General features: G+C 52.6%; 1 protein-coding gene across 1 annotated transcript; it reads right to left on the bottom strand.

Moving 5' to 3' along the window:
* Positions 1-721: 721 nt before the first annotated feature.
* Positions 722-14433, bottom strand: MYLK2 (myosin light chain kinase 2). Its single transcript, XM_006881422.1, has 13 exons — positions 14382-14433; positions 13558-13698; positions 13065-13446; positions 11667-11968; positions 9733-9838; positions 9023-9116; positions 6159-6268; positions 5937-6078; positions 3972-4042; positions 3723-3851; positions 2993-3145; positions 2683-2815; positions 722-802 (listed from the first exon to the last, which is right to left on the bottom strand). The coding sequence occupies exons 1-13, from the start codon at positions 14431-14433 to the stop codon at positions 722-724; spliced, it is 1896 nt and encodes a 631-aa protein (XP_006881484.1).
* Between the last annotated feature and the right edge of the window lie 6335 nt (positions 14434-20768).

The following is a 20768-nucleotide window of genomic DNA, read 5'->3' as shown; positions in this document are numbered from 1 at the left end:
GACCCCAGGGAGGGAGCCCCGAGTGTCTGGGCTGGGGCTGGTTTGGCCCTCGAGCCGACTCAGAGGTGGTCTCCTGTGTCCCCCAGGCCTCTTCCCTGCCCCTCCGCCAGGCCTGGGCTGGACGCCCTCTCTCACACACAGTTCTTGTGTGTTGGTGGTCGTGTGAGGAAGGTGGGCGGGAGCCGAATCCAGGCCAGATGGTGTGTGTTAGTCCTTATCTGTTGGGAGTGGGGAGGCGGGCGGGGGCATGGCTGTCCTCCATCACAAAGCCTGCTCTGTCTGCCTGGCAGCTGGACCTTAGCATTGCTGCCTTCCTGCCCCTGCCAGGAGCCTCCTTCCCATCCTGGACCACGGAAGCCCAGCACCCACCCTAGCTAGGAGCGAGCCCAGGCCAGGGACGGCCCCGAAGGGGCAAAGCAAGGGTCACCAGGCAGCAGTTCTAAGACAGAAGATGAGGCGGCACTGGGAGGAGCGTGACTGGGGCCTGTGGGGCCTCGGCTGCAGCTGATGATCCGGACCACACTCTGAGGCAGCTCACGTCGGGGAAGCGGTCACTGCACGGAGGGCATGGGGAGCCCCGAGCCTCCCAGCCTGGCACAGCCGTGTCCTGGCCACCCCACACCGGGGGTCTCGTCTGCCTGTTCGGGGCTTCTGAGCTGTGGTGGCTTCCACCCCGGCCACTGTGAGGCTGGCTGTGTCCCGGCTTCAGCTGCCCCCAGGCTCAAACCCCCAGAGCCATCAGTGCCCCTGAGCTGCTGATCTTCTTGAAGCGGTTGGCAGCGCTGACGGCAATAAAGTTTTTCTAGGGGATGAGGAGAGAGGTCCAGTTAGCACTGGGGCAAAGGAATAGCTGTGGGGAAATCTGGGGGTCTTTTTTAATAGCCATTTGGTGTCAAGGACCAACTGTGCCCCTGGAGCCTCTAATGACTGACTTTTCCAAAGCAGATTGCCAGGCCTTTCTTCCAAGATGCCTCTCGGTGGCCTGGAACCTCAGACCCTTTGGCCAGCAGCCAAGCATGTTAACCATTTGCACCACCCAGCGATTCTAGCTTGCTTTTTTTTTTTTTTAAAGTTCTGCAGAGGAACCAAAAGGTTCGAATCCACCAGCAGCTCTCAGCAGGAAAGATGGACAATCTCTTCTGTTAAGATGTAAAACTTGGAAACTCGATGGCGGATAACTATGAATTAGAAACTGCTGTGTGGTAATGAGGGATTTTTTTGGTCATTGCAGGAGAGGTGGAGACCAGGAAGAGTGCAGTGTCCAAAATGCCCACAGGAGGTGCCATGATGCTATGAAATCGAGCGCTCCCTTCAAGTCCTGGAAGCCAGCTCTAATCTGCATATTGCACCCATCAGAACCTTCCAATTGATTGAGAAATTATTGTACATTCATACAACGGAACACTACACAACATGAAGGAGCAATGATTTTGTAAATTATTACCTAACTTGGAAGGGACTGGAGAGCATTATGCTGAGTGAACTAACTCAGTCCCATAAGGACAGATAGTGTACAAAACAATTATTGTCGAATTAGTATCAAAGGGGGGGAGGGTGGAAGCAGAAGAATGAAGATGTGCAGGAAGTGGGGGGGAGATTAATCATGGGGTTATACAATTTGATGGATGAGGAGGTGAGGGAAATTGGAAGAAACAGTTTTGGAAAACAATGTATTCAAATTTGGTAAATAAACTCGTATACTAAAATAAAATGTTAAAAAAACCCCACAATTAGAAACCCTTCCAATTGCTCCTGTATCACCCCAAGTAAAAGATAAACCCCTCACTGTGGCCAACAAAGAGGTTAGGGAGAGTCTTTCTAGTACATGGTGCTACATTCTAGGATCTGTGCTCTTCTGTTCTCAAGGGTAGCTCCGTATCTCCTCCAGGCTCGGTCCCATCTGACCTCTTCTCTCCCTTTGCCCCAGCCATTTTAATCAGACTGACCCTTCTGTAAAACAAAAGGCACATTCCTCAAACTGGCTAACCATGCTTCTAGTGGTAAGGGGCTGAGCTGCCACCCCAATGTTCAGGTCAACCAGCTCCTGAGGAGAAAGCTGGGCCGTCTCCTCTCATGTCATTCCCAGCCTCTGAAACCCTGCAGGAGGGTCAGCTGCGAGTCAGTTCTCCATGCACACAGCAACAGCGTGCTCGGCCTCAGGGGTCTCGGCACAGGCAGTGCCCCCATGCCTTCTCCCACCGTGTCTTCATGCTCCGTTTTCTTGGATCCTGCCTGGTCGCTCATTTTCAAGTACAGTCTCTCTCCTGGGTCTCCTAATACTCCCTTAATTATTTCTGGAAGCCTTAATTCCTTTGAATGGCTCCCTACTGGTCCCCTGAAAGGGAGTCCACACAACTGGGACCCTCCATGCCTCTGTTCATGACTGAGCAGTAGACACTCAACACACTTTGTAAAATGCAGGAAGAACCTTTTTCTGAGCTAGAACGCAAATGGGCCACGCCCCTGTGGCATCTGGCCCAGTTCTTGGACAGGGTGACAGAAGTGCCGGAAGATCACTGCGTCAGGGCAGGAACCGGGCCAGGACACAGAGAGAAACTTGTCATTTTCCCAGACAGAGCCGGGCCCGGTCACCAGAACCTGACCAGGCAGAGACGGTGGGCCTGGGACCTCTTCTCACGCGGAAGCCCCTCTCCGCTCCTCCCTCCCCCAGGCCTGCTCTACCTTCCAGCGCCTCTTCATGAGGTATTTCTTCAGCAAGATCTGGGACTTGAGGCGTCGGTTACAGCGCTTTGCTTTCTCTGCCAGGTTGTTGAGCCAGGGGTGGGCGAGGCACTGGGCAGCGCTCATCCGGGCCCTGTGGGGAGCGGGCAGTGTGGTGATGGTGGGAGTGGCTAACGGGGGACCCATTCCATTCTCGCTCTGTCAGCATGGGCTGCATGTCTGAGCAGACGTGTGCACAGACCATTCACACACACACACACACACACACACACTCTGGGACATGAAGTTTGCCTCCTGGGGTCAGCCTTACCCCTGGTCCTTGACAATGAGCTTGGACACAAAGTCTTTGGCCTCATCTGACACAGCCTCGAAGGTCTCCTCATCAAAGTACCAGTTGGCAGACAGAACATTGTTTAGAGTCTCCGTGTCATCATCTCCCAGAAACGGGGAGAGGCCACTCAGCCTGGAGGGGGCGGGAGAGGGTGGGGAGCAGGGAGGTGAGATTGGCGCTCCTTTGTCACCTTTGGGGACAGATCCTAGGAAGTAGCACCATGCGCTGAAAAGACCCCCAGCCTCTTGAGTGGGACAGACCTGGGTTTGAATCGGGCTGCGTGACTTTGGCCAAGTCACTTCCCTTCTCTGAGCCTCACTCTTCTCATCTGTAAAATGGGCATAATCATCCCAGCTTCCCAAGGTTACAGTGAAGATGAGGAATGACGAGTGCAAAGCACGTGGTGAGTCCCCAAAAGATGCTTGCTGTCCCTCCACTCTGCCCTGGGGCCCTCAGAGATCTGCTGTCCAGAGCCTTGGGCTGAGGCACCTATGTTTCTGAAGACCTTCAAACACCTTGGTTTATCCATTTGTAAAATGGGCACAAGGTTCCCCTTCTTTGGTTCTGCTCTGCGCTCCCCTCGCAAAAAACAAGACTAAGGAACCATGACTGGGACCCTCTCCCCAGGACCCCAGGACCAATCTTGAACCTTGGCTGTTTGCCCACGTGCTCCCCCACCCCATAAACATCACCCTCCCTTGGGGCTCACAGCATGTAGGTGATGACCCCCATACTCCACATGTCTGTCTTATCGGAGATTTGGTCGTAATTCACCACCTCAGGGGACAGGAACTCTGGGGTCCCAAAATTCACCTTCAGCTTCTCGTTAGGGTTATACCTGAGGGGGAAGACCAAGAGCTCAGCACTGATTTGTCTAGAGGGCCCTCCACCCCACTGCCACCTGCACCCCTCTGACCTCAGACACCCAGCCTCTCCTCCCCACCCACCCAGGCGGTACCTCCGCGCCAGACCGAAGTCGATGATCTTCACCAGGTGGCCTGTGGTGTTGACACACAGTATGTTCTCTGGCTGAGGAAAAAAGGACACCCAGATCGCCTCTGTCCCAACTTGACCGCCACCCCCCAGGTCCACCAAGGTCCTGCCAGAACGGACAGACCCTCAGAGCCCATCTGGATAAACTCAGGCCCAGAGGAGGGTCCTGAGACTCCCCAGAGGTGAGGGCTGCACCTCCTCACGGCCCACATCTGGACTGGCCCACGTGGGACGTGGCCTTCACACTTTGATGGCCCAGTCGATAAGAAGTTGTGCTGATATCCAAAAGCAGGCAGTTTGAGTCCCACAGTTACTCCACAGGAGAAAGACGGACAATCTCCTCCTGTGCAATTCACAGCTTCTGCAAACCCACTGGAGGGCCAGCTATGGTTCAGTTCTGACTTGGCTGAGAAAGAGCAGAGCTTCCCCAGAATCCTGAAGGCAGTGCACTCCCCAGGGTCAGACCGCCGCTCAGGGCTCCCAGTGGGCACAGAGGATGTGCTCTGTCATTGTACCTTCTAAAACAAGCTCTTGGCCCTCCGTTTGGGGAGGGAGCGCTGATGGCAAAAGACAGAACAGCTGACTCTGGGCTACTCAGCCACTTATCCTCAGACTCTCAGAAAAGCTCACTGCCGTGAGTCGGAACCGACACGTAGCTGGCTCTCCGGTGGGTTTTCAGAGGCTGTAAGTGACATGGGAGGAGATGGCCCATCTTTCTGTCACAGAGCTGTTTGTGGATTGCAACCATCCGAGTTTGGGTTCACAACACAACTTCCCAGACGACATCTCCAGAGCGCCCTTTCCTCCCAGCACCCCACATTGTTATAGCAGATAATGCTACCATCCATCCCCATTTTACAGTTAAGGAAACTGAGGCTCAGACACAGGAGGGATACCACTTATTTTGATCCATACTGGATCTCCACCACCTAGAACCCTGCCTGGCAGACAATAAAAATCAATTACCTGAAAGCAAATTCCAACTAGTGGGCTTCCACCTAAGGCAGTGGATTGTGTTTGGATGGATTTTCAAAGACTGTTTCTTTAGAAATTTAAAAAAAAACAAAACCCAACCCAAAACCAAAAAACAGGGAGCTCTGATAGCCTAGTGGCAAGAAGCTGCACTGCAATCTCAGAGGCGCGTGGTTTGAATCCAGCAGATGCTCTGCTGGAAAAGGAGGGGCAATATCCTCCTGTACCAGTCAGATCCGATTTGACAGTACACACATGCGCGTGCGCGTACCCCCCCCCCCACACGAATAAAAAACTTCAACTTTCCTCTGAGGTGCCTCGGGGTGGACTTGAAGCTCCAAACTTCCAGTTTGCTCCACTTAGAGACACCCAGGGCAGATTCACTGACTCACTCTCATTGCTGTCTAGTCAGAACCCACACCCACTCACAGCGGGTTTACAGAGACTGTAAATCACGGGGGAAGGAGATTGCCCATCTCTCCCTCACAGAGCAGCTAGTGGATTTGAACCGTATGCCTTCAAGTTGGCAGAACAATTCCTTACCACTAAGCCACCAGAGTTCCCTATGGCGAATAGCAGGCACCAACAAGTATTTGTTGAATCAATGAACACACATTAGTGCCAACACTGAGGTCAGTCCTTTTGTAAGGCTGATTAATCACTCCTGTGGCTGAGACACTGAGCGTGGGGCCCCCGGGACTGAAAGATCCTCTCCATAAACATGGGATATTAGTTAGAAACTCCAGGAGAGCTGGGCAGTGTCGTCTTTCACTCTCTGTCCTATCCCTGGCTCTGGCTCTTGGTAAATGCTCACCTTTGACTCTACAGGTGGAAGGGTGTCTAGAGGAAGACAAGGCGAGTCGGGAGGATGGAGGGAGGAAGGGGGGGTGTACAGCACTGATGTCTGAAAGAAGGATGTTAATTGCTCCCTCCAGGGAAGGGCCCCCCCCCCAGTTACCTTGAGGTCCAGGTGCAGAACCTGCATCTTGTGCATGAAGAGGATCCCGTCACAGATCTGCCTGACAAACACCATGGTGTCCACCTCGGTCAGTTGATAATCCTCATCCACAATCCTCTCGAAGAGCTCGCCGCCCTCAATGCTGTGTGCACAGATCCCTCTGCAGGCTCGCCAACTGGCCTGGGGCCCCCCACCCGGGCCGCCCCCCGCCGCCACACTCACTACTCCATGAACAGGATGATCTCGTTCGATGTCTCCATGGCCGCGTAGAGCTGGATCAGATTGCGGTGGTTCAGCTGGTTCATCACCTCAATCTCAATCATCACCATCTCCTGGGGACCAGAAGCCAGCGCTGCCATCCAAGCCTCGCCACCCCAGCCCTTCCCCGTCTTTCCTGTGCCTTCGCCTGACACTCTGAGCCTTGCCGGGGCCATTGTCATCCTCCTCCTTACTGACGCCTTGGCTGCCATCTCTCCTACCCCCACAGCTGTCGTTCTGAGGACCAGAGATACTGTCCTGCCTCCACTTCCGTCCTTCTCGGGGGTGGGGGTGGGGGGCCCCAAGCTCCACCTCATTGCATTGCTCTCTATACTCGCTCCTTGGATGTTTCTATCCTGTTGTTGCTGTTATGTGCCATTGAGTTGGAACTCATAGCTGGCCCCGTAACAGGTCTTCAGGGAGAATACAACACCAGGAAGGATGTCGTCTTTCTCCTGTGAAGTGGCTGGCAGATTCAAACCTCATACCTTCAGGTTGGCAGCACAACTCCTTACCACTAGGCTACCACACACACACACACACACACACACACACACTAGAGAATGGCTCTGCTAACCCAAAGTCTGTGCATTTCTGCTGGTTCAAATCCACCAGCCACCTTTTCAAAGGGGAAAAAATAGAGCAATCTCCTCCCATGTAGTTTACAGCCTCTGAAAATCCAACCCCCCTGGAAGGTCACCTAGGAGTGGATTCCAACGCGACAGCAATTTTATATATATAGATATAAAATATCATATACATATTGTATTAAAATATATATTATAAAAGTACATTATGTTGTTATGTGCTGTCGAGTTGCTTGCCACTCATAGCAACTCTATGTATAAATAACCCTGAAACCTGTGCTATCCTGTGCCAGTTTTCCTGTTTCTGACACAACTACCCTCATTAATCCAGTCACTGAATCAATCCATCTCATTGAGGGTCTTTCTCTCTTTGCTGTCCCTCCATGCATCCAGGAATGATGTCCCTCTCCAAGGAACCCTCCAAGGTCCCTCCTTGCAACATGCCCTACGTTTGTCAGACGAAGCCTCAAAATCCTTGCCTCCAGGAGCAGCCTGACTCCGCCCTCTCTAGGACAAGCCTGGTTGTTCTCCAGGCAGCCCATTCAACACTCCTCTCCATGAGATAAATATATCTGTATTTCAAACTCTGAGCTTTCCTTTGAGCTCCAGACTCCAATATTCCCAACTACCTACTTAACACTCTGTCTAATAAGCACCTCAGATCTGTTGTTGTTAAGTGCCATCAAGTCACCTGTGGCTCATAGAGACTCTATGTACAACAGCCCTAAACCCTGCTCTATCCTGTCTCTGACACACCTACCCCCATTATCCCAGTTACTGAATTGATCCATCTCATCCAAGGTCTTCCTCTCCTGTGCTGTCTCTCCACCCTCCCAAACATGACGTCCTTCTCCAAGGACCAGTCCCTCCTTGCAACATGTCCAAAGTATGTCAGACAAAGCCTCAGAATCCTTGCCTCCAAGGAGCAGCCTGGTTTAACCCTCTCCAGGCTGAACCTGTTCATTTTCTTAGCAGTCCATGGTATGGTCAATACTCTTCTCCAACACCACAACTCAAAGGTATCAATTCTCCTTCTATCCTCCCTAGTTATTGTCCAACTCTCAGGCACACCTTAATCTCCAGAGTGACGCCATTGCTCTTCAGTACTTTGGAGAGGTCCCTAACAGTACACTTTCCCATCACAATACATCTTTTCATTTCCTGGCTGCTGATGCCAGGAGTGTTGACTGTGGAGCCAAGCAAACTAAGGCTGTTAACAATCTCAACCTCCTCACCATCTACCCTGATGAGTGGTGAGATCTAGAACATCCAAAATTAAACCCTTTTCCCACAACACCCTGCACTTTCTCTTGGGGGCTGAGGGAGTGGTGAATCCAATCAACACTCCTTCTTCAGGAGAGGAGGTTCACCTCTACCCACAAGAACCTCGGAAGGAAGGCCTGGCCATTTACTGACCCCAAATCAGCCACTGAGCACCCTATGGAGCATATCTCACACTTGGATCCCTAGGAGTCAGCATCGATTCAAAGGAACTGTTCTCGTGTCTTCTTCCCCTAGCTGTGCAGGGTGTAAATGCAGTAGTTGTCTTTCTCACTTTCTTGTATCCAAATGCAGTAAATCTTTTGACTGCACCTTCAAATTGTATTACAAACTCAATGATTAACCACTTCCGCTACTACTGTCTTCCTCATCCAAGCTACTGTGATCTGTCACTTTCATAAAGTTTACAAGCTAGTCATCACATTGACACCTTGACTTCGGCTATAGTAGGAATATTTGCGAATGGAATTGGCAAACGCCACAGATTATGACTCTCTCCTCCACCCGTTCCCACAGCCAATTGTTAAAGCGTCCAGTGCTTCACTCCCTGAGTCACTCCCCTTCTGCCTGTGTTCTCTTACTTCCTTCAGGGCTCACCTCACCTACCACTTTCTCAGATAGGCCTGCTCGCACTCCTTATATCTTACTGGGCTATTTAAAAAAAAAACCCACAAAAACTTTTTAGCATCTCTCATATTGTTTTTTCTTATCTGCCCCACTTTTCTAGCATATAATGTTCTCCAGCATCTTGTACAGGGTGTGACTCATAAAAAGGGGCTTAAAGATTAATCAAGAAAAGGCTCAGCTTATCTGAAAAGCACTGAATAAGGGCACGGGACATCTTCAGTGGATCAAGGCCCCTACACCAGGCCCTGCTTAGACATGTGGGTGAAGGGAGGTTCGAGGGGCCTGCGCCAAGGACCTCTGCCCTCCCAGGGTTCTGGTTCCCATCCCTGCTACCTTGTCTTTGGGGGTCTGTTTCTTGATGACCTTGGCAGCGAGCTTGAGGCCAGTAGACTTCTCTGTGCAGGTGCAGACGGCTCCGAACTTGCCCCTGGATGGGAATAGGCTTGGTGAGGGGGATGGCAGGGCCCAGGCAGGGGAGGGGGGAGGAGGAAGGAGCAGGCTCTGCTCCCAAGTCAGCCTAGACCTCAGGGCGGTCTCTGGGGCCTCCTCTGAGAGGACCCCCCTGCCAGGAGGATCCTCCAGCCAGCCAGCCCTGCTTCCTTTCTGATGCTAGGAGGTGTGTTTCAGGGAAGGGGTAGAGGACCTATCGGGATCCTCCCAAGCCATGTGTCTGGGAAAGGGATGCAGTCCAAGCTTCCCTACCCTAGTCAGGCCGGGCAATGGTGGGCATCCTGGGGGCAGGCACCCTGGGGCAGAAGGGACACTGTCAAAGGGTCTTTTGTACAGTAAGAGTCACGATGGGGGTGAGGGTATGTGTGTCAACGCTTCATATGTGAGACACTGATCTGTCTGAAGGTGCATCTATGTGAGTGACAGTGACATTGAGTGTATCACAACACGTGAGACAACAGCACACTTGCACACAACAGCTATGGGCCCTGTAGAAATCAGTGTGTCCCCATGTGACGTGTACATGTAGGGGTGCCTGGACCTGCCTCTGAGAAGTTGAGGGGGATGCCCTGAGCGTGGGGTTCCGTGCTCACCCTCCCAGCGCCTCCTTGGAGTTGATGCTGAATTCGCTGCTGACATTGCCAGTCCTCAGCTCCACGATGCGGTGTGGGAAGGGGGCAGGGGGCGGCGGGCAATCGTCTGGGTAGGTGAACAAAGGCATCTCAGTCAGGGGTACTCCCTCCTACACAACTGGGTCCCCCGAGTAAGTGACACCTGACAGGCTGCAGACAGGACTGGGGCCTAGCTTCCAGTTTCAGCTTGAGGAGTTTCCACACTGTCCCTCACAGCAGGGACTCAGCACCCCCCTTTAGAACAATGGGGGTGATGATTGATGGCCTTCTTGGACCCTCCCACAGGGAACAGGTATGTGAACTCCACTGAAAGCTGTTTACGTTTCCATTTTTTTTTTTAAAAATGCAGTAAAAATGATGAAATGTTCAAATACATTGTTTTTCACACAAGATCCTTCCCATTTCCTTCACCACCCCCACTGAATTGTGCAACCCTATGATTCGAACTTTGTAAATAAATCAGTGTTCTTGTTAAGTGCTACTGAGTTATATACAACTCATAGAGACTCTATGAACGAAAGACCTGAACACTTGTGTAACTCTCATCATTTCTCCAAGTTCATAAAGTTTCTGGAGATAAGCTATTTCTGAAGTGGATGCCATTCCTGCTTCCAACCTTGTTTTAATTGGGAAGCTCCACCAAACACTGTCCACCATGGGTAACCATTATCACATTTGGCACATCAGTGTCACAGTGTTTAGCATCACAGCAACCACGAGTCACCTCTGTACAGCAAAGGAACAGGCCAGTCCTATACCACTTAGAAGAACGTTTGACCAAAAATATAAAATTTTAAATTATGAGATCTCAGACATTGGGTTGCTATGTATCAATGATGGCAAACTGGGGTAACCTGCTCGGTTTCCCCTCTGAGGTCAACACAAGGCTGGCCAGACCTGGAGGAAGATGTCCACCCAGCTGTGGTCTTTAAGCCTGAGAGGTTCAGTAGGGAGAGACTGCCACCTGGTGACAGTCATGGGGAACAACGGCTCCTGGCTGCCTGCGGGCTGAGTCATCGGGAATGGAAACCTCTCTATAAATAGCACAGGCGGCAGGGAAGCCGTGCTGGTGATAAATCAGACGGTCCTTGGAGGCTGTTCAGGTCCCATCACCCCGAGGATGTGATTTCTGGGTGGGGTGGGGTGGAGGTCTCTGCTGCTTGGGGAGGAGACACGGCTTCTGGCTGCCACCCAGCCGCCAGGTCCTCCCACCCTGTCTGGATGGCACTGTGCCACTCACCACGCAGGCTGGCAGGCCTCCCAGGGCACCTCAGCCTGCAGGGGGGTGTCAGGACATTCTGGGCTCTCCTGACCCCATCTCACCCACCCCCAGCCTGCCCCACCCTGCCCAGGCCCTAGCCCTGTTCACTGGCTCACCGCACACTCAGGCTCGGGGCCCTAGGCTGCCCCCTAATCCCTGACCCGTTAGGACCACACCACAACCTGCGCCATCACATGATGCCTGCGCTCCTCAGCTCATGAACCCTCTATGGCTCCCACGGCTTCAAGGACGAGTTTAACCACCAAACCTGGCATGTGAGGGCCTATGGTCAGGATGTCCAAACAATCTACCAGATAGTTTTACTCCGTTGTGACCAAAATAGAAGAGAGACATGGGCTCTGGATTCGGTGTGTCCTGGGTTCAAATCCTGCGTCTGGCATCTTCTAGTTGTGGATTTTAGAGTGCTACCTTTCCCTTTCCCTGAGCCACTGTGTCCCCTTTATCAGAAAGGACCCTGCCTTCTGAAGTGGTGTGACCCGGGTGGATCTGCCCCCTAAGGCACAGCTTAGGGCAGTCCAGTTCTCAGAATGGAGACACACCTGGGGGATTGTCCCAGCCCCTCCCCGACTTCCCAGCCCCAGGGCAGCTTCAGCCCCACCTGCCCATGGCCTACCCAAAATCTGGAAGCAATCTTCTTCCCTGGCAGTGAGAGAGAGGGCCTGCCCCACCTCCGATCTCTCCGAGGGAGCAGCCTGGAATCCGATGCCACTTGAGGTGTCCCCTTGCACCTTGGCCTGGCCAGCCTGGCCTAGGACTGCCTCTCCTGCTTCCTTCTGGCCCCCTTCCAGGGTGTGCTTCCCTCCTTCTGCCACCTTGGCTGGCCCTGGCTCTGCAGGACCAGGGGTCACAGGCACCCCTTCAAAGACGAGGTCCAAGGCCCCACTTAGGGGCTTCTCAGCCAGCGGCTTCTCAGAGCTAGAAGGGGACAAAGAAGTGAGCCCCTCAGCACCCACAGCCCCAAGATGGGGAGAGATCTCATCGGGTTCAGAGACACAGCTCCAAAATTGGGGGATGTGAGTAACCCTGAAGAATGGCTCTGATCATTGCCTTGACTCTCAAATGCTAATCAATTATTAATAATTATTAGTAAGATTGTTGATATGGCTAATTATCACGTGGACACAATCAGGGAGATTGCATATCTCCTGCTTCATAAAAGCTGTGGCTTTTATGTGATGTAATGGATATTGTTGTTGTTGTTGATTGCCTTCAAGTAGAGCACAACTCATAGCGACCCTATGAACCAAAGGCTTGAAGAAGCCCCTCTAGAACTATCGACATTTATCAAAGTTCATAGAAGTTTCCAGAGGTATGTTGTTTAGGAAGTAGATGCCACTCCTGCTATTAATACATAATAAGTTGGAAAGTGTTATTAATGCAGTGTACAATAGCTCAATAATGACCTTACTAATATGACTAGTAGTAAAATGTAACTTATTGCATAATAAGAGAAGGACTAGGGAGCTCTGGTGGTCTAGTGGCCAAGAAGCTGCACTGCGATCCCAAAGGCAAGTGGTTCGAATCCACCAGATGCTCCACTGGATAAAGAAGGGCAATCTCCTCCTGTGCCAGTTGGATCTGATTCAACGGTAGCCCCCCTCCCCCCAAAAAAAAAGCCTGGGATTATCCTGTAGTCATGAGGAAGTATTGTAACAATCTATTAACGTGCTTCTCAATCATCCTTTCATAATATACTGACAATTATATTAAGAAAAGTCATCTTTGTCTCTCAGTTCTCAGCCTTGCGCCTGACTAGACCCAAGTTCATGGAATCACAGGGGCTTTGGACCCCACATACTTAGAGAAGAGAAGCTCAACCCCGTGGTCTGAGAGCCTGTTACTCTAGGCTTCTGTGAACTGCAGGAAAGTCCTGTTTTCTACCCAAGATGGGGCACAGCATGTCCAAATGATGCCCCTCTGCACAGGATGTGACAACAGTGATGTCCAGGGCAGGGCCCTTGGGGACAGAGCCTCAAGAGCTCTTCCCCACCCCCAGGCAGGGGGCACGTACCTGGAGATAATGGCAGGACAGCTGGGGCTGTGCAGGAAGGCCGGCGAGCCCCTCCTGGCCGCAGTCAGGCCCTCTGCTGCCGTCTTAGGTGCCTTGGGCTCTCCAGGCTCCTGGCTGCCTGGGGTCACCTGCTCAGAAGTGGGCTTCGGAGTACTGGCCTCAGTGGTTGCAGTCTGCTGGGGCAGGCTCGCTGCCTGCCCAGTGCTACCCTCGGCAGGCCCCTTACCCAGGCCTCCCTCTTTCTCAGGGCCCTGGCTGCTAGCCAAGGGCTGTGCCAGGGTGCCATCCCCTCTCTCTAAAGTGGGAGTTTGGGCATGTTTCTTCAGGTTGGAGGAATCAGATTCTTTTTTTGGATCTGGGGGACCAGAATTCTGCTGTGAGCCTGGGGGATCTTGCTGTTGGCATGGGGGATTCTGCTGTGGGTCTGGGAGACTAGAATCCTGCTGTGGACTTGGGGAACCAGGATCTTTCTGTGAGTCTACAGGACAGGGACCCTTCTCTGTATTTGGAGGACCAAGATCCTTCTCTGCATTCAGGGGACCAGGACTCTTCTCTGCTTTTGAGGGACCAGGATCCTTCTCTGCATTCGGGGGACCAGGACCTTTCTCTACTTTTGAGGGACCAGGATCCTTCTCTGCATTCGGGGGACCAGTATCCTTCTCTACTTTTGAGGGACCAGAATCCTTCTCTGCATTCGGGGGACCAGGACCTTTCTCTACTTTTGAGGGACCAGGATCTTTCTCTACATTGGGGGAACCAGGATCATTTCCTGCTTTTGAGGGACCAGGATCTTTCTCTGCATTTGGGGGACCAGGATCCTTCTCTGGGTCTGTGGAACCAGAATCCTCTGCAGCCTGGGACACCTCATTTGCTGCACCTGTAGATGCATTGTCTGCAAAAAAGGGGAGAAGCAGTCAGGATCCTCCCCACTCCTGCCCAACGCTCCCCAAGCCAGGCTGCACAGAGATCCAAGCCGGGCCCAGGTCCCACTCTGCCTGAGGGATCATTGAAGGGGTTCTGGGGACAAGCTGTCTGGACTTGGAAGTCCTCTGTGGGAGGCCTCCAACTCTTACGGGGTACCCTTTGTGTTCACTTCGATCCCTTGCAACCATCCCTGGAAGCCAATCTCTCCGTGGAGGGCTTTATAGAGGTCCCAGTCCCAGCCCCATCCTCCCCAGGAAATATTCTGACTTCTGGATCACCCGTGACCTGTGCGATGAGGTCCCCCATCCAGAGCTTCCACTCGGGATCCCGCCCGAGCCTGGATCAAACGTCCCATCCCAAGCTCCTCCCTCGTCTCTTGCCCCAGCTTGGCACCTGTCGATGGGCCCTGGCTTCCCAGCTCAACTGCACCGTTTTCTGTCGCCATGGGGTAAGGAGGCGTGTGCTGCTGCGTGTCTCGCTCGAGTCTTTCAAGCTGCAGAGAGAAGAGCGAGGTGTGCAGGCTGCTGGGCTCCTCCTCTTGTCCGGACTCTAGAAAGAGGAGGTCGGGGCCAGGTGGCCGTCAGGAGAGAGGTACCCAGAGCAGAGCAGGGGGACCTGGTGGCCGCCTGTCCTGCAGCAGCTGCCCAGCAGCAGTCCTGGGGCAGTTGTAAGGGACGAGGCTGGGTGGGCAGAGGCAGAGGCAGGGGCAGGGGCTCAGGCAGTGGAGGCGGGGACGCGGGAGAGGATCTCTTACCACAGGGCCATGCAGTGGCCTGCCACCACCTGTCACTCTTGGCCCCTGTTCAGAGGACACAACATTCTTCCCACAGCCCAACTGGGGGAGAGTGGTGTTGGAACAGGCAGGAGAGACAAGGGAGGGGGCCTCTGTGGGGAGCAGCCCTTTCCCCGAGCTTCCCAGAGTCCTGACTGGAGCAGGATAGGGAGGGGGCCTGAGTGAAGAAGGCAGGACTGTGCCCACTTTCTGTGCCACATCTCGTGGGGTTTCCAGAACCTGGGGAGAGCCATGCAAGCCCAAGGACAATCACCCTGACCCCAGTGCCCAGCTCTGTGCCCACCACCCTTGTCCCTGGCTTCTGGACCTACTTGGATCATCTTTGGGTAAGGAAGTGGCTCAGAGGCCCTTGATCAACATGTCCATGGGCCTGAAAGGTTTTTCTTCAGGAAAAACACCCTTTCCTGGAGCTCCTGGGAAGATGGGGGCTCCTCTGAATGACCATGAGTGACAGTTAGGGGTCCCATGGCCTTCAATAAGGTCAGCCAGGTCCCTCCAATGGAAGGAGAGGTGGGGTGGACGATCCTTCTGGAAGACCCCCCCCCACCTCTGTGGAGCCAAGCAAGGGGCATTCCATCTTGGAGGCTGGGAGCTGGGCTGGGCAAAGCTATGCTTGAAGGCTAGGCTTCCAGACGCTGTCTGCCCAGAGCTATTCTCCCAGGCAAGCTTGAGAAGCAGCCAGAGCTGAGAGCGTTAGAAATAGCTCTGGAGGGGGCGTCCCAGTTCAGGCCTACCTTTGGCAGCCCGTCTAGTGCCCCAGCTCTGTGAGCCCAGCTCCTGTGACAGCAAACGGGACAACAAGCGCTGCCCTTGGATGAGAGAAAGGAAGGGGAAATGACTCGTAGCTGTAAAAGAGATCGAGGAAGCTACTAATTAACTGACATCAAGTGTCCCCAAGGCACAGGACAGCATGCAGCCAGCAGCATTTGTGCAAAATTGGGGGAATGTACATGTGTATCTTTTTAACGTTAATATAAAGATATAAACATATATCTGTGTCCACAGAAGGATTTTTTCTCTTGAGTCTGTAAGAAACTACGAGTGTGGGGTGGGACCCAGGCATGACTGGCAGCCTTTTGCTTTTGGATTTCACATGAACTATGTGGCTGCTTTGCTAGTCAAACAGTGTTTTCAATTGTCTGGGGTTTCTGAGAGTGAATGTCTAAGGTTCTTGGCACAAGTTGGCCAAGGGCAGACCTGGAGCTCCTTGCCCAGTCTTGACCCCCTCTGCTCCACCCATCCCACTCTCTGAGTCTGTCCCTCTTCACCTCCATTCTCCCTTTCAGGGTCCAGTTGCCAGCCTGCTTCTTGCAGGAAGGAAAATTCCAGCTATGAATGATACATCCCTTGCTGTGTTCCAAGCTGTGTTCTAAATGCTGTTACATGGTCACCCATGTGACCTCCCTAACAATTCAGAGTGGAAGTTACTAGTATAGAGGGGGAAACTGAGGCACGTGGCAGCTAAGTAACTTTCCTAAAGTGCTCTGGCTTACTAGGGAGCTGAGCTGAGATCTGAACCCCTCTGGGCTCCCCTTGGCTGAGTCCCATGGTTAGCCTTATCTATAAAGTCTTAGAACATCACCTTGACAATGACTTGACTTTGTCAAGGATTTCATCCCATTTCCCGGGATAATGAGCTTTCATCCCATTTTCCAGATGAAGATGTGGAGGCTCAAAAGAGTGAGGCGGCTTGCCAAAATCACTCCATGAGGAAGGGATCAGAGCCAGAGGATGCCCCTTTCAAAGCCTTTCTTCTCTGAAAGAGCCCAGCCTGTGTTTGCTCTCTGCTTCCTGGGTCCCTCTTTGGAGATCTAAACACTGAAATGTTTCCTGCTCTCACCTGATCATGGGGCTCTTGGCCTTGCGTGGTCTCCCCGGTGCATGTTCTGAGCTAATGTGACATGGCAGCCACCCCTATCCTGGTCTTGCTTGCTGTCCCAGACCAATCCCACCACCAGGTCTCTAGGACCCCCTCAAACACAGGGACAAGCTTCTGCTCCTGAGTGTCTCCAGCAGGGTGGACCTGCCAACCAGTGTCTGAGGAGTAAAGGATGGAGAGACCAGCTAAGCCGTCAGCTGCGTGGATGGGCAGTTCTGACAATTCCTGCAGATACCTGCTTGCCATCCTCACAGTCCCTCACACCATCACTTAACCAAGGTGCCCTCCAGGGGCCAGGTCTGTCTATACCAAGAGCTTTACCCAGCTCACTGGAGCCTCAAAGGAGACTCTAGGAAACAAGTGTCCAACAATAGAAGGGGCAGAGATGAGCTCAGGGGTTAGGTGACAAGTTCTAAAAGTCAGTTGTGGTAGTGGTGTGTGCCATCAATTTGGAACCAACCCACAGCTGACCGTCCAGCGGGTTTACAGAGGCAGTAAATCTCATGAGAGGAAATTGCCCAATTTTCTCTCACAGAGCAGCTGGTGGATTTGAACCATGTGCCTTTGGGATTGAAACACAGCTTCTTATGACGAGGCCACCAGAGCTCCCTCGCACAGCCAATGGATGGCTTCAAACAATTGAGATTCAAACTCACAGCCACCTCAATGAGGCCAAAAGCCCATCAGTGGTCTTGGTACCGTTATGATCTGCAAATACCTAGTAGCATATGCTGAACGCTTAATAAAATACACCCAATGCTGGGGTCAGTTATCTTGCAATCATTCTCTGTTACAAGAACCCTCAGGGCAACCCTACCACATGGATCAGCAAAGCTGGGCGACTCTCGAACTGTAGCTGGAGAAATGCATTCCGTTTCTTCTGCATAAGAAGGGGCCTACCTCACAGCTCACAGGCATTTACAACAGTGTGAGTGTATAGCTAAGCGTCGTGTGGATGTTAGCTGTCACATTCGCATCTCACAGATGTGACAAGAAAGCTGAGTCACAGAGAAGCAGCCACAGAGTTGGGGTTGAAGCATCCACCCCCAGGGCTTTGCTCATAACCACTCAGCCATTGCCTTCCTCTCATGGGAGGGTCAGGAGCGTCATCCCATGGGCGCATCTGTGCAGAGGACCTCGCACAGTCCCTATGGCACTGATGGGGTTCACAGCGAGGGTGGACAGCCAGGAAGAGGCCTCCGCTGCCCCCACCGACTCCAGCATAGGCCCTCCTGAGGGGCAGGAGGCTGGCCTGGCTCAGTCCCTGTCCCTGGGACTTCAGCGAGCTTGCTGCTTGCCCAGTCTGAGCTCAGCTCCTGCCACCTGCTCCTGGGGAGTTCCCAGCTTCTTCATCCCTTCCTTGGAAGCACAGGGAGCTGGGCCCGGAAACAGCCCTCTCCATCCGGTTAGAGGCTTCTGATCACCCTGCAGAAGGGGCTTCCCTGCCTGGGGCCAGCTGTGCAGCACCCGCTCTGGCCCTGCAGGGGTACGGTAGGAAGTGGGGCAGTGCCAGAGCCCATTAAACCCTCCAGGGGAATTAAGGTCAGCAGGATGCAATTATGCCCGTTGGATTTAACAAGGCGCCAGAGGAGGCTTCTCCAGCCAGAGTTCACGGCTCCTTAGGCCTCCTGCCCTGGGTGGCCCTGCCTTCCAGGAGCCTGAACCCCCGGCTCTCCCAGCCCTGGGAGGATTCCTTGGGAGTGGAGGAGTTAACTCCTGGCCACCACTTCCTTGGCATCTGGGAGGAAATCAGTCAGGCCAAGAGGCTTAAAAAGGTCCCTCTTGGAAGAGACATTCCCCGGCCTGACCCTCTTCCCTGCTCAGCTGTGATGGAAAATCTGAGGGGGGTGTGCAATGACCTGTCTGACTCCAGAGAGCTGCCAGCTTCTCTCCCAACTCCCTCCCCCCGGGTTCTCAGATGGGCACTGGGGCGTCACTAGTGGGCCGCTGTCCCCCAGTCCCCAGGAAAAGCCCTGGATCAGGCAGCTGCTTTTACCAACCAGGCCCCAGCCTTTCCTCCAAGCTGGTAAGCCAGGGCTGTGGGCAACCTGCGTGGCAAGCTGGGCATCGATCTCTCTGGAAACCCAGCGGATACACGGGTCAGTGGCGGAATTGTCGGATGGCCCTGCCGTTCCCCGAGTGTTTCACTCTGTGGCGAAGATGAAACTGATCACCGGTGAAGGGGGAGGGACACAGAGGGAGAACTGAGGATCTCGACATAATTCTGTGTTGCATTTTAGGTGAAAAAGATTTTTAAAATTCATCCTTTTTTGGTTAAAAATGTTTAGACCAAAAAAAAGTTTAGACCAAAAATGTCTGTTGTTCTGTACCGTCAAGTTGGAACCGACCCATGGCTGAGCTGACCCTCCAGCAGGTTTTCAGAAACAGTTAATTGCACAGGAGAAGATTGTCCATCCTTTTCTCAGAAAGCAGTTGGTGGATTTGAACCACCAAATCTTGGTATTACAGCACAGCTTCTTGCCACTAGGCCACCTATATATAAATGGGTAGATTGTGAGTATGGAGACATTCTGTATTTGTCTGGATTTTCTTGGTTGGTTGGTTGCAATCGATCAGTGCCAACAACATAATCTGCTAAGAGATTCATAATCTGACCAAATTATTAATCTCTTACCAGATTAATAATTCAGAATGCAACACTATGGACAGAGGTCAAAAGCATCATAGGGAATCTGAGACACAGCTTGTGGACTGACCACTTGCGGTGACTCTGCAGGGCTCAGCATCACAGAGCCCACATTCAGTCAGAGGTTTCTGAATGCTAGATGCCAGAGTCTGTTGCAAATGCCGCCTTTGTGGATTGGGAATTGGGCCCCAGGAAATCTAGAGCTACCACCAGCACTACAGGCATATCAGGTACATCCAAGTTTGAGTGAGAGGGTTTGACTTACGGGAAAATGCCTCAGCCACACTGGAAAGACAAGTTGAGACTGAGAATCTCACCGGTGAGTCCCACATGCTCAGGTGAAATGCTTCAAGGACTTTGAGTCCATGTTAGACTAGAATCTCTGGTGGGCTAACGGGTAAGGAGTTGCGCCGCCAACCCAAAGGCACATGACTCGAATCCACCAGTTGTCCCACAAGATAAATCTCCTCCCATGCAATTTATGGCCTCTGAAAACCTGCTTGAGAGTCAGCTATGAGTTAGTGCCATTCCACAGCAATGAGTTAAGACCACAGCCTCGCTTCCAAACACCCAGTTCATATTGTAAACCCCTAGTTCCTGAAACCTGAGTGAATTCTCAAACCAGTGAAAACAGGTGGGGCCCCGAACATGGCCATTTCCAGGACTGACGTGTAGTCAAGATTGAATGCCATTTACACTGAAATCAGGGTCTCTGGTTGGTGAAAAAGTTAAACGCCTGACTGCTAACTAAATTTTCAGTGGTTTGATCCCACAATGCACAGTCAGAAGAAAGGCCTGCCAATCTACTTCTCAAAGGCCGTGACCTTGAGAACCCTGTGAGCACTTCTATCTGGAGCGCAGAAGGGCGCCAGGGTGGAATGGCTACAGCCGTGTGGTTTGCTCTGAGGCTGTGTTCCAGGCCAGGTCACCACGCTCACTGTGCATGGCCAGCACGAGTCAGGATAAGGTGGTGCCTGTGGCAGCTGTCCCGTTCTGACCTGCATGCTGACTGTGTGCAGGTACCAGACACTGAGACTTGGGGAACCCGGGTGCCTGCTCAGGCCCAAAAGGGGCCGTATCACGTTCAACTGTGCATTCCAGGTACCTTGTAACGTAATCCAGGCAATAGCTGATCATGTGATAGCCGCTGACGATGAATATTTACCACGTGCCAGAAGTGTAAGAATCAAACCTCAGCTTATGCTAAAGTGCAGCTACCTCTGCCCCTCCTCCTCCTTCAGACCGAGTGCTTTGCTCCCCCTCCTTCCCCCTCCTTCTGCCTGCGTGCCTACCTTATCTCATATAGAGGCAAAATGTTCTTCTTTGTAAAGGCATAGAAAAAAACTTCCCCACATTCCTGTACCTAAAGGTAACTACTCACCAATCAGGCCCCAACAAGTCTCCAGGCTACCCCCCCTGTGCAATGGTCAACAAATCAAATGCAAACCATTATACCAGCTG

This window comes from Elephantulus edwardii, unplaced genomic scaffold (genome assembly GCF_000299155.1).
Source record: "Elephantulus edwardii isolate Elephantulus edwardi_28Jun2011 unplaced genomic scaffold, EleEdw1.0 scaffold00015, whole genome shotgun sequence".
Taxonomy (NCBI): domain Eukaryota; kingdom Metazoa; phylum Chordata; class Mammalia; order Macroscelidea; family Macroscelididae; genus Elephantulus; species Elephantulus edwardii.
Note: the sequence above shows the minus strand (reverse complement) of the source record. Positions and strands in the feature narration are given on the sequence as shown.